The 15,183-nt window shown below is 43.7% G+C and overlaps 1 protein-coding gene and 1 long non-coding RNA gene across 14 annotated transcripts in view; one reads left to right on the plus strand and one right to left on the minus strand.

Moving 5' to 3' along the window:
* The window catches only part of LOC140907384 (uncharacterized), a 108,330-nt gene extending 103,362 nt beyond the window's left edge, over positions 1 to 4,968 (plus strand). The window contains exons 5-6 of the long non-coding RNA XR_012157480.2: positions 3,524 to 3,758; positions 4,508 to 4,968. This is a non-coding gene — a long non-coding RNA (uncharacterized LOC140907384). The remainder of the gene's footprint in view (positions 1 to 3,523; positions 3,759 to 4,507) is intronic.
* Positions 1 to 15,183, minus strand: part of TMEM108 (transmembrane protein 108) — a 389,399-nt gene that overhangs the window by 29,899 nt on the left and 344,317 nt on the right. The window contains exon 1 of one of the 13 annotated variants that reach the window (XM_073333202.2): positions 2,079 to 2,456. The exons of the other annotated variants lie outside the window; for them this stretch is intronic. Coding sequence (XP_073189303.1) covers positions 2,079 to 2,091 — 13 coding nt within the window. The 5' untranslated portion in view covers positions 2,092 to 2,456. Of the gene's footprint in view, positions 1 to 2,078; positions 2,457 to 15,183 lie in introns of those variants that run through there. 13 annotated transcript variants of the gene reach the window in all.

Consider the following 15,183-nt stretch of genomic DNA (forward strand, 5'->3'; position numbering starts at 1 on the left):
TTGAGCCTCAGTTCTGCTGCTCTCTCCTGGCTCTGTTGGCACAGGTCTGGTGAAGCCATGCTGACACGGTTCCTGAGCTGTCCACTGCCCCTGCTGCCCCCCTCTTAAGAGGGTTCCATTGCATGGAGGGGTGGGGTCTGCTCAGGAATTAACACAGCCAGAGGTTGCATTAGATACTTTACTAACAGTAGCTGGTAAATAGTTTTAACTTCTTCAAAAGTAAAGAATAGCTTATTAGCCTTACATGAGAGTCTGTGCATGTTACTGGAGTCAGCTCAGATGTTAGGTAGAATCTTTAAACAACAGCATCTTATGCAACATGTGGTCTGAAGTCAGTAGAAAGACTCCCGCTGACTTCAGTGGGCTTTGGACCAAGCCCTAATTGCATAAGATATAGTGAAAAGTTTTGAGCCCCATATTAACATCTTTCATGGTGAATGATTATCCACAAAGAGTTCAGTCTGGCATTTGGAAGCAAAGATTCCTATTCTGGCCCTCCCCACCGTAGACCCAGCAGCAGAATAAACAGAGCCTCACTGAGCTGTGCTTGAAAAACATCTTTGCTGTGGGAAGTCAGGAACAGCTTTGTATTTACACCTACTGCTGGATCTGTTATCTCAGATCGCCTTGGGCAAAGGAAGCAAAAGGAACAGTTCTACAAGGGGAATGTACAGATCCCAGTTAGACTACAAAAGCATATCTTGGATGCATGTATACCTGGGCAGAGTACAGTGTGCTTGAACCTTATTGTGCCTCTAACATTCTTGAATTACTAAATGGTAAAGAGAGCACTTGATAAAAACTGTTCAAAACAACTGAAATAACACATTTTGGTAGTGAAAACCTTCTGCATTATCCTGTTCTTTTGTCATGTGCATCTCAGCTCACAACAACAAAAGTAGAAACAGTGACTTTTAAAATATGGAAACTGTATAACCTGCAATATTCTATAACTTTTGTTCACGTAATTTTTTGGTATGTTTTATTGTTTACATGCTGCATGAATGCTTCAAATAAATGATAGGATTTCCATGTAAACAATGACAGGTTTCAGAGTAGCAGCCGTGTTAGTCTGTATTCGCGAAAAGAAAAGGAGGACTTGTGGCACCTTAGAGACTAACCAATTTATTTGAGCATAAGCTTTTGTGAGCTACAGCTCGCATTCAGCTGTAGCTCACGAAAGCTTATGCTCAAATAAATTGGTTAGTCTCTAAGGTGCCACAAGTCCTCCTGTTCTTCATGTAAACAATGTAGAGTAACATTTGTACAAGCAAAGGGTTGAGCAATTTCAGTTACCATGAGCAATGGAGGAACTGACCAAAAAATAGGCTACTTCCACATAAGCTGTTTTTCTTCACACCATCTTACATCGAGTCCGAGAATGCCATGCAATAGTTCTCAAACGTGCCATTACACGTTCTTTTCTATTTTTTTTTCAAGGTATTGGTCAGAGGAGAAGGGAAATGCAGTTAATATTTTATGGATTACACTACAAATTCAACCCTACTTTTGTATTCAAGGTCTGATTAAAATCTATGACACAGAAAGTGAAACACCAGGAATAACAAAGGAGTGCAATTAATCTAACAGCAATAACATAAAATAGCCTGAACAGAAGTTTTGGAAATCACATAGAGAAACTAAGAGCAACCAGAAGACACTGACACAGTATGAGAATATAAGAGTCTGCCATAGAGTTTGCACAAAGCAACTATGCCCAGCCCTTTAACAATTTAAATTATTATAAGAGCAACCATCACTGCTGGTAAGGGTCATTTCCATCAAAGGCTTCAAGTGAGTCTGTCCATAAGCAAAAATTAATTTTAGATTTTCAAGTGATATAACACCAGGTATTACAAATAAAATAATATCTTCTCATTCATTTTTATGCTGCACACAAAGGCAGACAGATACTATGGTAATAGGTGCTTTAAAAATGCTATAGATGCCCATTCATTTAAATACATGCAGACTTCTGATCCTTGTGAAAATGATCATTGACAATCTAATAGCACAATAATTACTGAGGAGAAAAATAAATGACGACTTTTATCTGATTGTAATAGGGAATCACTTACCTGAAAATATCATTTGGACTTGTCAGCAGACATCCTCACCTGCTCACGCCATGCAGACTTGGAAGCTTCGTATTTCAGCGTAAAAAATAAAAGATGCTACCATCTCCTAATTAATGAGGTAGTTCCACTGAGGAGAGTTTGCTGCTAATGTTGGAATTCCTTTGGAGGAATGAAGACAGACACAGACTAGGGAGGCGTGTCTTCCAGAGATGTAAAATAAAAGGCTTGTGGCTCCTTTATGAAATACCATTGCAAACGCAAAGCAAGCTTATTAGTTATTGAACCATTTGCTTTCTCAGCAAGCAGACTGAATGGCTGGCTGGTATTCCAGCTTGCTCTTCTATCAAGTCCAGATACAGTCTGTCTGGCACAATTCTATTCAAATGCTACAGAGGATCACTGTCTGTTCTAGTTTGCTGGGAACAAAACAGCAACAAGCTCCACGGCTGCACGTCCTTGTGAGACTGCCTAATATTCTGTTTCAAGGCAGAATGCTCCTGCTCTGATATATCATTTAGCTTTTAGCATGCAGATGGGTTTTACAAACCTAGCTCCCGATTCTGTACCTCTAAGAATAGTTATACCTTCATTTGATTATTTATAGGACTATTAAAATTCTTGTCAGAGAAAAATATGTAAAATGAAATACTGACCCTATTCTCTTCCTTTCTTTGGAGTCAAAACACCGCATAGATTTTATTATTCTCTTTGGTGATAACTTTATGATTTATGTTTTATCACTTTGATTTTTTTTAAATATTGAAAACACAGATCAACCTCCTGATTCTTAATGCCAGCTTGGTAATATTCTTTTGTTTGTGTTACACGAGCAGTAAGGATGGGTGAATGGAAGAATACATTGGCCAAGCAGCACAAATATTGGCCTAGTTCAATACGCTAAGTGTTCCCCAAAAGGAATAGGGAAAATAATTGGCTTTCAGACAGTATGCACCAAGATGGGTCTCAGTGTTAGAGGAGCACTGCAACCTGACATGAGAGAATCCCAGCCAGTCTATGTCTGGATATAGCGTCTCAGGCATTCCTCACTTACTGTGGGTGCTGGAATAGCCCAAGCAATTTGCTACCCTCAGTCTCCTTAGAAAATTCATTCTTGCTGTTTTGGGAGAGGAGTGGGGAGGAGAGGTGGTGGTGGGAGATGAGGACTGGGTTTGGAACAGTAAGCACCAAGTCCAAGTGGTGTCTGTTCAGGGAGTAAAATGAAGCTGGCCACGTCTGGGCTAGACTATGGGCTAGGCTATGTGCCCCAGTAGCTTGAGGCAAACCTGGTCTGTTGTAATTGGTTGGACCTTGGATACCAGGTCCGACATGGTCCGGAACCAGGCCTCTGGAAGGAAGGCTCTCGCTTGAGTCGAATTGAGCAGTGCCCCAATAAACTCTATTCTCTGAACTGGCATAAGGGTCAACTTTTGCTCGTTTATCATTAGGCCCAGCGCTCGGAAGGTGGCTTGGACCAAGTTGATGCTGTTCTTTACTTGAGCCTCTGAACAACCCTTGATCAGCCAGTCAGTGAGGTACATGTATCCCTGAACACCTTGCTTTCTGAGGAAGGCAGCTACCACTGCCAGGCATTTTGTGAAAACCCGTGGGGCTGCGGACAGGCCAAAGGGAAGAGTGGTAAACTGGAAATGATCTGTGGCCACTGAAGATAGAAATGTGAAAGTAAGCATCATTCTAGTTGAGGGCGGTCAGCATACTAGTCCCCTGGAGCCAGGGAGGGGATGATGGAGGCCAGGGAGACCATACGAAACCTCAGTTTCTTGAGATATCTGTTGAGTTGAAAGAGGCCCAATATGGGACAAAGGCCCCCTTTGGCCTTTGTGCTTAGGAAATAACGGGAGTAAAACCCCTTCCCTCTCAAGTTTTGATGTAAGTTCTCCACGGCCCCCGTCTGTAGGAGTGTCTGCACCACTGTTCCCTCTAAGCTGTGCGTGTGTGCATGCACACAGATCCTAAACCCTGTGCACACGGCGAAATACCGCGCGCACAAACATTTGCACAGAAGAAATTTTTTGCCCACACGGCCTGTCAAAAATTAGAGGGAACATTGGTCTGCACCTCCTGGGTAAGGAGTTGCTTCTTAGAAGGGTCCCTGAAGAGGGACTGGGATGGGGTGTGGTAAGGAGGGGTGGATGAAAACTGCAGGATATAACCAATCGCCACTGTATTTAGCACCCAGGAGTCCAATGTTATGCAGAACCACACCAGGCTGAAGTGGGACAGTTGGCCCAAAAATAAAGGGGAGGCAGGATCTGAAGTGGGAACTGGTACAGCGCCCTTGGGCGCACTTTCAAAAGCCTGCTTTGTCTCAGCTGAGTACCTGTGTGACCCTGGCTGGGAGGTTGAGGTGAACGGAAATGGTTGACAGCGCTTGTAACCTCTCTCTTTTCTCTTATGGGGTCCTGTCTCAGAGGCGGAGCCAAGAAGCATGGCGACTGTTGAGGCCTGAAGTGCTTCCTCAAAGCGGACGGAGCAAGGGGCCCAGGGACCTGAGGGTAGCCATTGAGTCCTTCAGGCTGTGTAGTCTCGCGTCCGTCTGCTCTGAAAATAGTGAGGAGCCTCGAAAGGGAGGTCCTGGATAGACTGCTGGATCTCCTGAGTGAGTCTCGATGACTGCAGCCGGGAGCATCATCTCATGGTGACAATGGAGGCCATTGTCCTGGCCACCGTGTCTGCTGCATCCAGTGCCCCCGGAGAGAGGCTCTGGCAACATTCTTTCCTTTTTCTAAGATGGCTGAAAATTCCTGCCATAAGTCTTAAGACATGGAGTCCTTAAATTTGGACAGAGTCCCACAAATTGTAGTCGTATCTCCACAGTAAGGCTTGCTGGTTTGAGATACATAGTTGTAGGCCGCCTGTCAAATAAACTTTCCTCCCTAACAGATCAAGTTTCTTTGCATCCTTCTGTTTGCGCATAGTGCTCAGCGGGCCCTGTCTGTCCCTTTTGTTAGCCACCAATATGACGAGGGACTCAGGAGGGGGGTGAGAGTAAGGATACTCATACCCACTGACTGGCACATAATATTTCTTCTGTGCTCTCTCCTGCTCAAGGACGACAAAGCTGGCAGCTGACCTAATGGGGTCGGCATGACCGGTAGACTGAGTCTGGCTGCTGCTGCAAAGATCTCCGGGGTTGAAGGCACTGCAATTCCGCAGGTGCCGCGATGACTTCCTGCCATCGGCAGAGGGTCCCTCAGTAGACTATGGTGCTACCATGGGACCTGGGGTGGAGGAGTGCCCGAAGTGGGTCGTGCTCCACTGCCTTCCCTTTGCTTGCCTTTCTTTGGCACTGGCGAGTGCCCTCTATCAGTGTGCTTCTTTTTGTGCTTCTTCTTCAGCCCGGGGGTGGAGAACAGTGCCGGAGGAGTACTTTGCACCAAGTTCCAAGGCTGGTCTAAGAGCAGCTTCCTTTAGGATAGCTTTAAGTCTGATTGCTCTGTTCTCCTTTGTGCGAGGTTTAAAGTTCCAACAAATTTGGCAGAGGTTTTTCATGTGAGATTCTCCCAGATAACTGGAGTGTGGGTCATTCACAAGCATAAGCTTGCCACAAGAGGCACAAGGTTTGAGAAGAGGGTGCTAACTATCTACATTAAAAATGCATCCTGTCATGTTTTACGGTCATGCCAGGAATACCAACAGGGATGCACTGAAACAAAAATAACTTTGGGAGGACATTCATCTTCAGCGAGGCTAGCCTACCTAGCTGAGAAATTTCATATTTGTTCCATTCCCCCATGTATTTTATTATTTTATTTTAAAGATTGCTTTACCCATTTAAATGTATATAGCTGACAACAGTTTGTTTTGACCCTTTTGGGAATATTAATTTCTAAAATTTCACATTTATTATAGTTTATTTTGAAGCCGGATACCTGCCCAAATTCCAAATCAACTGGTCTATAATTTTTAGCATGTTTTGCTGCCCTTTAACAAGGGGTGGTTTCTCATATTTATTGCAAATGGCTCCATTGCCAAAACAAACAGAGGATAAGGGGAAGGCTTGTCTTATACCCCTAGACAAATTAAAAGGAAGTGATTGATGATCATTAACCAAAGCAGACAATCAAAGATGAGTAAGGCTACGTTTTAGTCACGGGTATTTTTAGTAAAAGTCATGGACAGGTCACGGGCTGTGAAGTTTTGTTTACTGCCTGTGACCTGTCCATGACTTTTACTATACACTCCTCTCTAAAACTTGGTCCGGGGAGCCACAGATGCTCTGGGAGGGGCGGTCTGGGGGTGCTGCAAGTGCTGAGGGGGGGCTGGCCCGGGACCCCCGCTGGTGCTGGTGGGGAGGATGGATGGGTGGCGGTGCATGGCCTGGGACCCATGCTGGGAGGGGGAAGCAACAGCACCTGACCTGGGATCCCCGCTGGTGCTGAGAGGGGGCAGGCAGCAGTGCGCAGCCCAGGACCCCTGCTGGTATGGGGGTGGGGGGGAGGGGAGGGTTGGCGAGGCTGGCTAGGGGAGGGGCGACCAGGGGGGCTCTGCGCACTGCTTCCGCCACAGATGCTGGCTCTGCAGCTCCCACTGGCCAGGAACTTCAGCCAATGGGAACTGCGGGGGTGGGGGACACCTGCAGGCACAGGCAGCAAGCAGAGCCCCCTGGCTCCTCCACCTCTAGGAGCTGCAGGGACATGCCGGTGGGAGCCGGGGAGCCACCCCCCACAGGTAAGTGCTGCCCTGCACCCCAACTCTCTGCCCCAACCCTGAGCCCTGTCCCACACACCCAAACTACTGCCTTTGCTGACCCAGGCAGCCCCTGAGCCAGCACCAGCCACTGCAGAAGTCAAGGAGGTCCGTGACTTTCTGTGACCTCCATGACAGACATGCAGCCTTAAAGAGGAGTATACAGGGCCAATATGCCTGTAGAAACCTGATTTCCAAAAGCCAGCTTTACCAAAATCTGTCTGAGGTGCTCCCACTGCGGCCAGGTGAAGGCTTTTTCAGCAGCCAAAGAAAGAAGAACACAGGAAGAATTGCTAGAATTAACATGACAGATGAAGTTTAGAGTTCTTCTGATACCAGAGAGTCTGCCAGCAATGAACCCAGATGGGTCAGGGTGAACATAATTGGGCAAGATGACAGTCTGTTTGCTAGCACCTTGGCATAAATTTTAGCATCCACATCAAAGAAATAGGTCTGTCTGTAATAGTATCCAAAAAGAAACAGAACAAGCAAAACTATTTCAAGAATATTTTTGAAAGAAATCTGAATTTGCAAGATGTTTTTTGGTCTGAATGCTACCAGTTCACACATTGCTTGCCCATCCCTAATTTTGTAATCCATGTCCCTCCCTCTCCAGCCCTTACTTGGCAGTGCTCTTGTTGGCAGGATGCCGTTGCCAAGGGAGACAGACTGGATGTGCAGCTGGCTTTTCTTTAATCTGCACTTACTGCTGCAGATACTATTGATGTGACTGTACAACCTTTGGTTACTAAGACCTACAGTCAATGTCATATGACTTTATGAAGAACTTTGACAATTGCATAAATAGCCATACTGCATGTTGGAAAGCTAAAATGGGACCTTGTCAAAGAAGGGATTTACGTGGTGTCACAAATGCTGGCTCAGTCAAGGGTATCAATTTCATTTATAGCAATAAGAAGGGGACAAAAGGATTTAAAACTATTTTAAGGAGTCTCCTCCAAAATAAAAGCCAAACACAATGCCTACACATATTTGGATGAGATAACTCTCAAGCAGAGAAAGGAACTCTTTAGAGTGTTACATCAAGGGGATACATAAAGGAGCAATGGATGAAACTCGGAAAAGGTAAAAATTAGACTATTTCTAATGATGAGAGCTATCAGACTGTGAAATAGTCTCTAGTCAGAAGCAGTGGAAATCTCATTTCTTGAGACATTTCAAAACCAGACTTTACAAAGCATTAGAAAACACGCTATAGAAAGAACAATATTTCATTGGCATGAGGTGAAAACTAGATGACATATGAAATCTTTTTCAGATCTAACTTCTGCAGGACATACTCAGAATTTCCATTCATGTTACTGGGAGTTTGGGCTCAACACGGATTGTAAAATCAAGCACAATGATATTAATGCTTGGCTAGTTTGCACAGCATGAAAGCCATATCTTGTATAGTTAATTTACCTTGACTTATGTCACATAGAAAGTGGTTCCTTTATGGACTGTTACTTCAGTCTCAATATGGTGTCTCTCTCTCTCTCTCTCTCTCTCTTTTTTTTTTTTTTACAACCAGCAATGATTTTTTTGTTTATTTGCCAGTAATATTTCTCTCTCCAGCTTTGTTTGAAACCCATGAACTAAACATGACAGGAACAAATCTACAGAAAGATGTCTGCTTTCATTAGATTTACAAAGACGGGTTTGCACATAAGGAGAGGACTCTACCTGATGGGGCCCTGAAGTGAAGGTTAGGGAAAAGGAGTTCTAGCAAGAAATTCCTCAAAGAGGAAGCAATTTGAAGTATTAAAACTTGAATGCTATCTATTTTTGTTACTTCTGAGCCCCCTATGACCTTAGCATTTATATTCACGTAGTGTGACATCTTGGGGAGAATGGAGCTCTCTCATGTGAAAGTTCTGGAGAAATATCCTCTCTCTATAAAGATGCTTCCAAACACGGTCTGAAAGATGTGGTGCCACCCCAAGGCAGAATGTTTAAGGTAGGCATTTTGTTACCCATTAATCCTTCTACTAGTAAGATTGGTGTCATTTTTTCCATACCATTCCTGGAAAGTCAGGGGCAGGTGCTATAGAAACACCAGTTCCTTAGTTAGATGTTATACTAGGATTACACATACACACTGACTGGGCTTCCACTGGCCTTTCATGTGTCTCAGTCATTTCATCCCTTTCATAGACAGCAATTTGGGAAATTCACTACCCTAGAATTCAAAGCCCATGAAGGTCAGAGAATCTAATGCTGCAGCTGGAGTTAGAGAGGAACTGGACAGTTTCGTGACCAGTAATAATATTTGTAGATCAAATCTCATGCTTCACAACATAAGCTGATCTCTGCTGAGATAAAGACAGTTTTTCACCCCATTAAGGGAATTGCATAAGTGGCTAGCTACTGATATATGAATTTTTGCCTTCCTTTGAAGTCAGATATTGAACTAGAAGGAATGATGGATGGTCTGGTCTGGTCTGGTAAATCCTATGTTCTTATAAGTGAGGTCACAGCTATACCTCAGCTGGACACAACACACAATTTCTGTTAATGCGGGAAGGACCTGGCACCTTGTACTTAATTCAGTACTGATATGATTCATTGCTTGATTAACTCAATTCCGTAGTCAATGACATAGAAGACAGTGTACAGGTACTTCATATACTGCCTGATCCAGTGATACAGTTTATCATATCAGTAATTTATGTCTCCATTTGAGCGTGAATGGCATTACATACTGACTGCAATGTACTGAATTCCATATTGGGGTGTTAGTTTTATGTGCACATTTGCATTTCCTTCCAATTTAACAATCAGTGTCTGGGTGGTGTTTCTGAATGTTATTTTGAATATGCTCAGGCCTCAGTTTCCGCCTCACACTGTAGAAGCACCTGGTGCATACAGAATACCATTTACATGCACTGACTGCTATGGAAATAGTTTCCCTAAAGCAGAACTGACTAAAAATAGTTCCAAAGAGTTAGAAAGATTGTCCTAATATCTAACCTAAATTCCTCTTGCTGCAGGTTAAGCCCATTACTTCTTGTTCTGTCTCTATGGGGCATGGAGAACAATTAATTTGATCACCATCCTCTATATAACAGCCTTTAACAGATATGAAAATTGTTACCAGGGCCCACTCTCAACCTTCTTTTCTCAAGACTAAACATGCCCAGTTGGTTTTTTTTAACCTTTCATCATAGGTCAGGTTTCTTACTACTCTCCTCTGGCCTCTCTTCAGTTTGTCCACATCTTTCCTGAAATCTGGCACCCAGAAATGGACACAGTACTTCTGTTCAGGCCTCATCAGTGCCAAGTACAGTGAGACAGCTACTTCCCATGTCTTACATACAACATTCCTCTTAATATACCCCAGAATAACTAGGCTTTTTTTGCAACTGCATCACATTGCTGACTCATTCAGTTTGTGATCCACTGTAACCCCCAGATCTTCTTCAGCAGTACCATCACCTAGCCAGTTATTCCCCATTTTGTGGTCGTGTATTTGGTTTTTCCTTCCTAAGAGTAGTACTACGCACTTGTCTTTATTGAATTTCTTGTTGATTTCAATTTGGTGTCATCCACAAATTTAAGAGCAATCTATACTCTCCTCTCTATTATCCCAGTCATTCACGAAACTATTGAATAGCACTGAACCCAGGACGGACCCCTGCGGGATCCCACTAGATACGCCCTCCCAGTTTCACAGTGAGCCATTGATAACTCCTCTTAAGTACAGTCTTTCAATCAGTTGTGCACCCATCCTATGGTAATTTAATTTAGATCATATTTCCTAGTTTGCTTATGAGAATGTCATGAGGCCTTACTAAAAAAAGCCCTAATAATATCAAGTGCTTTGTTGGGTTGGGGTCAGACTGTCATATTAGCCTTGTCAAAGGTTAACATCTCAAAGTCATCCCTTTGGGGCAAGAGCAGGCACTTCCCTTACCTCATTCCGTGGGCAGGCACAACCCTGTGGTCTGGTTCTAGGGTATGGGGATGCAGCACTCCAGCTGTGACATTTAATAAGTCTGCCCCCTTGCAGGGGATGTAAAGCATTCCCAACAAAAGCAAACTACTTCCCCAGCTCCCTTCCTAGAGCAAGGGAGAGAGAAGCGGTCACTCAGTCTCAGTTCTCACTTTTCAGTGTGAGTAAAGATAAGGGATTAATCCTAGGGGATTTCAACAATGAGACCCAGCCCAGCCCATCTTTCTCCGCAGAGGGCTTGTGCAGACAGTGCTTGCAAGCCATAGGTCAGTTGGTGCCACAGGGCCCTCTGCCTCTGTGTGCTTTGGAGTGCTACCTTTACTGCACTGAGTTCCTCCCACTGAAAGCCCACCTCCAGGCCTGACAAGCTTCCCAGGAGCCACAGATTGGGGCTGATGGAAACCCTAGGAATACCTTAACGCTTGCATTCCTTACTCTTATGTTGTAGCAACCAGGCAAGGTACTCACACACTTTAACAGGACTTTATTTTTAAAGTGGAAACCTCTTAACCAAGCTGCTGCTGCACCCTCAGTAGCTCTCACTCCACCTCCTCAACTTCCCCCCATTCCTGTTTCCTGTCCTTTCAGACTCCCAACAGCCAGTGCTCCCAGTTCTAATAATTACAAGCAGCATCTAACCACCACATCTTGGTAAAATACCCATAGACATCGTGAGGAGTGTTGCCTGAATTGGAGCGCTAAACCATTCACTTATATATGAAGGAGACAGAAATCACTTCACCCTTCTCTGGAACGCAGTCACTTCTGCAGTTTCTTGAAAGGTGTTAGATTGACAGCCCTAAAAACCCTCTGATTATTCAGTCTGATTCTGTCCCCATAAAATCTTGTTGGGATATTAGCCAAGTGCTGCTTCAAAGGGAAATGTGCCACCTTGCTCACCACAACTATTTCCTGAGGCAGTCTGGGTTTTCCCCTTAAAACACAGATCCTCAAAGGTTTTAGGCTCATTACTTCCATTGAAATCAACCAGAACTAGGCACCTAAATATCTCTGAGGATCTGGGCCAAATGTCAAGGTGTCTGCACTACACGCATTTACCCTTTTGTTCCTAGCCCTATGTTCTGATTGCTGTGTTGCTGCATGCTATTGATTTGTCCATTGAAATCATTAAAATGGCAGCCAGGTACCTGCACCATCAGCTGCAGTTAGCTTAAACGGCTGCCCCAATGGAGCATAGCAGAAAGGAGACAACTCTGCCAGCAGCCCCCTCAACGTGCGTTCAAGGGCTGGCTCAGAGAGAGGAATTCAGATCCCCTTCCCTGACCCACAAACAGGACTTTGTAAACACCTGTGGTTTTTAAAAAATATGATGTAAGTGCAAAAATATAAGTATGCATTTGGGAAGATTGTTCCATGGATGAAACAGTTAATAAAAATGTCTGTGTTGCTCTTACACTAGCTTTCCTTGCTTTAGATTTTATTATGTTCAAAGAATAACCTTGAAACTAGAGAACGGGGGAGCTAATGACAAACTATAAACTCTGTGTTGAAGCATTTTGAACCAATTACAATTAACATCACCGTGTTCTCAATGGACATATAATACGCTTGCATATCAGAAGATCTGTATGGCAATCAAATGTTACATTCCCTCAAATCTAATAGTAATGCTGACAATAAGTGCCTTGTTGCCACGCTTTCACTTATTACATTTTCCCCTCTCTCTCTTTTTTCAAGCATCTTCAGCTGTCATTGCACCATAACAGTGAAATTATTCACACTGTAAGTGCAGTACAGAAAGCCAATTCTGTTTAGAGACAGAACACTAGGCATGACACATCACCGCTACAGCTGCAGGAGAACATTAGTCTTTGCATTAACATTGACTATGGTGGCAAAGTGAACATATTAGCAACAGCCACTTCCTTACCCCTATGAAAGGTCAAGATATAAAAAGTGTGTGTGTGTGTGTGTGGGGGGGGGAAATATAAATGAGCACTATGCAGCAAACATAACTTTAAGATAAAGTGGCCTGTTTTAACCCAAATCAATGAGTGGTTGGAAAGGGGTGGGCTAGGATGGAATAAAATAAAGAAAAACTTGCTCAAGAGGCAAATTCTGGTCCCAGTGAAACCAGTGCCAAAAAACCCAACCTCTTTCAAGACAAATTCTGGCCTCATTAACATTGGCGTAAATATATAACTCCACTGAAGTCAACATGTAAGTACCTTCATGGGGAGAAACTACTAGGTACTAAAGGGCTCATCAATCTAGCTGAGAAAGGCATAACGATGGCTAGAAGCTGACTCCAGGCAAATTTAAATTAGAAATAAGGAACAATTTTTAGCCACTGGCACAAATTACCAAGGGAATTGGAGTCTCCATCTCTTGATGTCTTTAAATCATGACTAGATGCTCTTCTGCAAATTTAGTCAGGGATAAGTTATTGGGCTCAATATTGGGGTAACGGTGTGAAATTTGATGGCCAGTGATATACAGGAGGTTACTGTGACCCAGGGATCTCTTGGTGCCATGTGGCAGAGGATACAGGGGTGCATGAGTTACAGGATTTCCCTAGGTCTGGTATCTACATATTTGTTTGCCAAAGTGTGTCATGAAAGGTCTATACTGAAAGCCTGTGTCACACTGGTCATCATAACTGTGAAATGTATGGATGGATAATGTGTAAAGAATTACTTATATATACCAAAAAACAAGGTCTCTGAGTTAGGGCCAGTCACCAGAACTTGTTAAACAAGTTTCTTTTAGGCAAAAAATGTTTATCTGTCTGTCTACATATAAACTGAGTGCACAATGGGCGTCCATTTACAGTCTGAGCAAAATGCTAATCAAGTGAGTGCAGAGTGTCCAGGAGAGACCCTAGACAGGAAAACACAAGCAGTGGGGGTTATCCTGTTTACAAGTGCAGACAATAGATTTTTGGACTATAACGGTGGAGACAGAGGATCATGCTGAATCCTTCACTTAGGAAGTAAGCAGACCATGGATTTCCTTCATGAAAAAAGGCTCTCAGTCAGACAGGCTGTTAAATGCTAGGAGAAGAACTTTGGGTAAGATAAACCTCATAGACAGGAGGGAATCTTGTTAGTTAAGTCCAGGCTCTAGAGTATGTGTGTTATGATTTAATTTTATACGTAACTCTGTTTCAAGTGATAGCAAACAGAACTAATGAACTCTCTGTTCTTAGTTGAACTTTACTTACTTTTTTTAATAGACAAATTTAAGTGCTGGGTGTTACACTGTAGAACAGAGCTCTACTTAACTGAGATGCTACGGTGCATTATTCCTTTGGGAACAGAGGATCTGGGAATTCTGTGAGTGTCCAGTGAATCAAGGACTGTCCAGGAGACACTTATAGGAGTCAGGTTGGAGTGTACCTATTGCTAACTTGTAGAGGGACTGCAAGTCCTGTGTAGGCTAAGAGGGGAATGCTTGTGCTGCTTGTAGCTGGCGGAGGTAAGGAGCTGACTACTGGCAGGCACAGACAAGACTTCCTCACACAAAGACAAGTGGTAGCAAGGTGTCCCAAAACTCTGGTATCCTCAGAAAGTGTCAGTCATTCCTTCTGGCATCAAACTCTATGGCCCAGATCCACAAAGGGACTCAGGCACCTAAGTCTCAAGTTTAGGTGCCTAAGTCCCAGTTTTGGCTCCTCTGCGATCCACAAACTCTTGCCAAACCTGGTAGGCACCTAAACTCAGTCAGCACCTAAGTTTTCAGGGTAGAAGTTCCTTAGGTCTATGTTTCTACCTCTGAGCATGTGCACAGCTGCCTCCCTTTAGGTGTCCAGATGCCTAAGTCCTAGAGCAATTCACGAACCAGGGAAAGATAAGCGGTCAGCTGCCTAAGTTGTATGCAGGGTCTGATCTGGTAGGCATGCTCAGAGGCTGCCTACCAGATTAGGTTCCATTCAAAATCTGCCTAGAGAGAGAACTATGGGTGGTGGTGCCCATATAATTTTTAGCTCAGTTGTTAGAGCACTTGCCTGAGATGTGGGAGACCCAGGTTCAACTGGATGCATAAACAGAAGACTCTAAAGTAGTAGAGAGGTTATTTTACCTCTGTGCCCACTGCTGGAATACCATGTCCAGTGCTGGCGTCCACAATTCAAGAAGAAGGGCCACGAGAATGATGAAAGGATTAGAAAACCTGTCTGACAGTGACAGACTCAAAGAGCTCAATCTATTTATTTTATCAAAGAGAAGGTTAAGGGGTGACCTGATTACAGTCTGTAAGTACCTATTTAGAGAACAAATGTTTATTAATGGGCTCTTCAGTCTCGCAAAGAAAGGTATAACACAATCCATTGGCTGGAAGTTGAAGCCAGACAAATTCAGACTGGAAATAAAGGTGTACACTTTTATCTGTGTGAGTAATTAACCATTGGAACAATTTACCAAGGGTTGTGGTGGTTTCTCCATCACTGGCAATTTTTAACCCAAGCTTGGATGTTTTTCTGAA

The sequence above is a fragment of the Lepidochelys kempii genome, chromosome 2 (genome assembly GCF_965140285.1).
Source record: "Lepidochelys kempii isolate rLepKem1 chromosome 2, rLepKem1.hap1, whole genome shotgun sequence".
Taxonomy (NCBI): Eukaryota; Metazoa; Chordata; order Testudines; family Cheloniidae; genus Lepidochelys; species Lepidochelys kempii.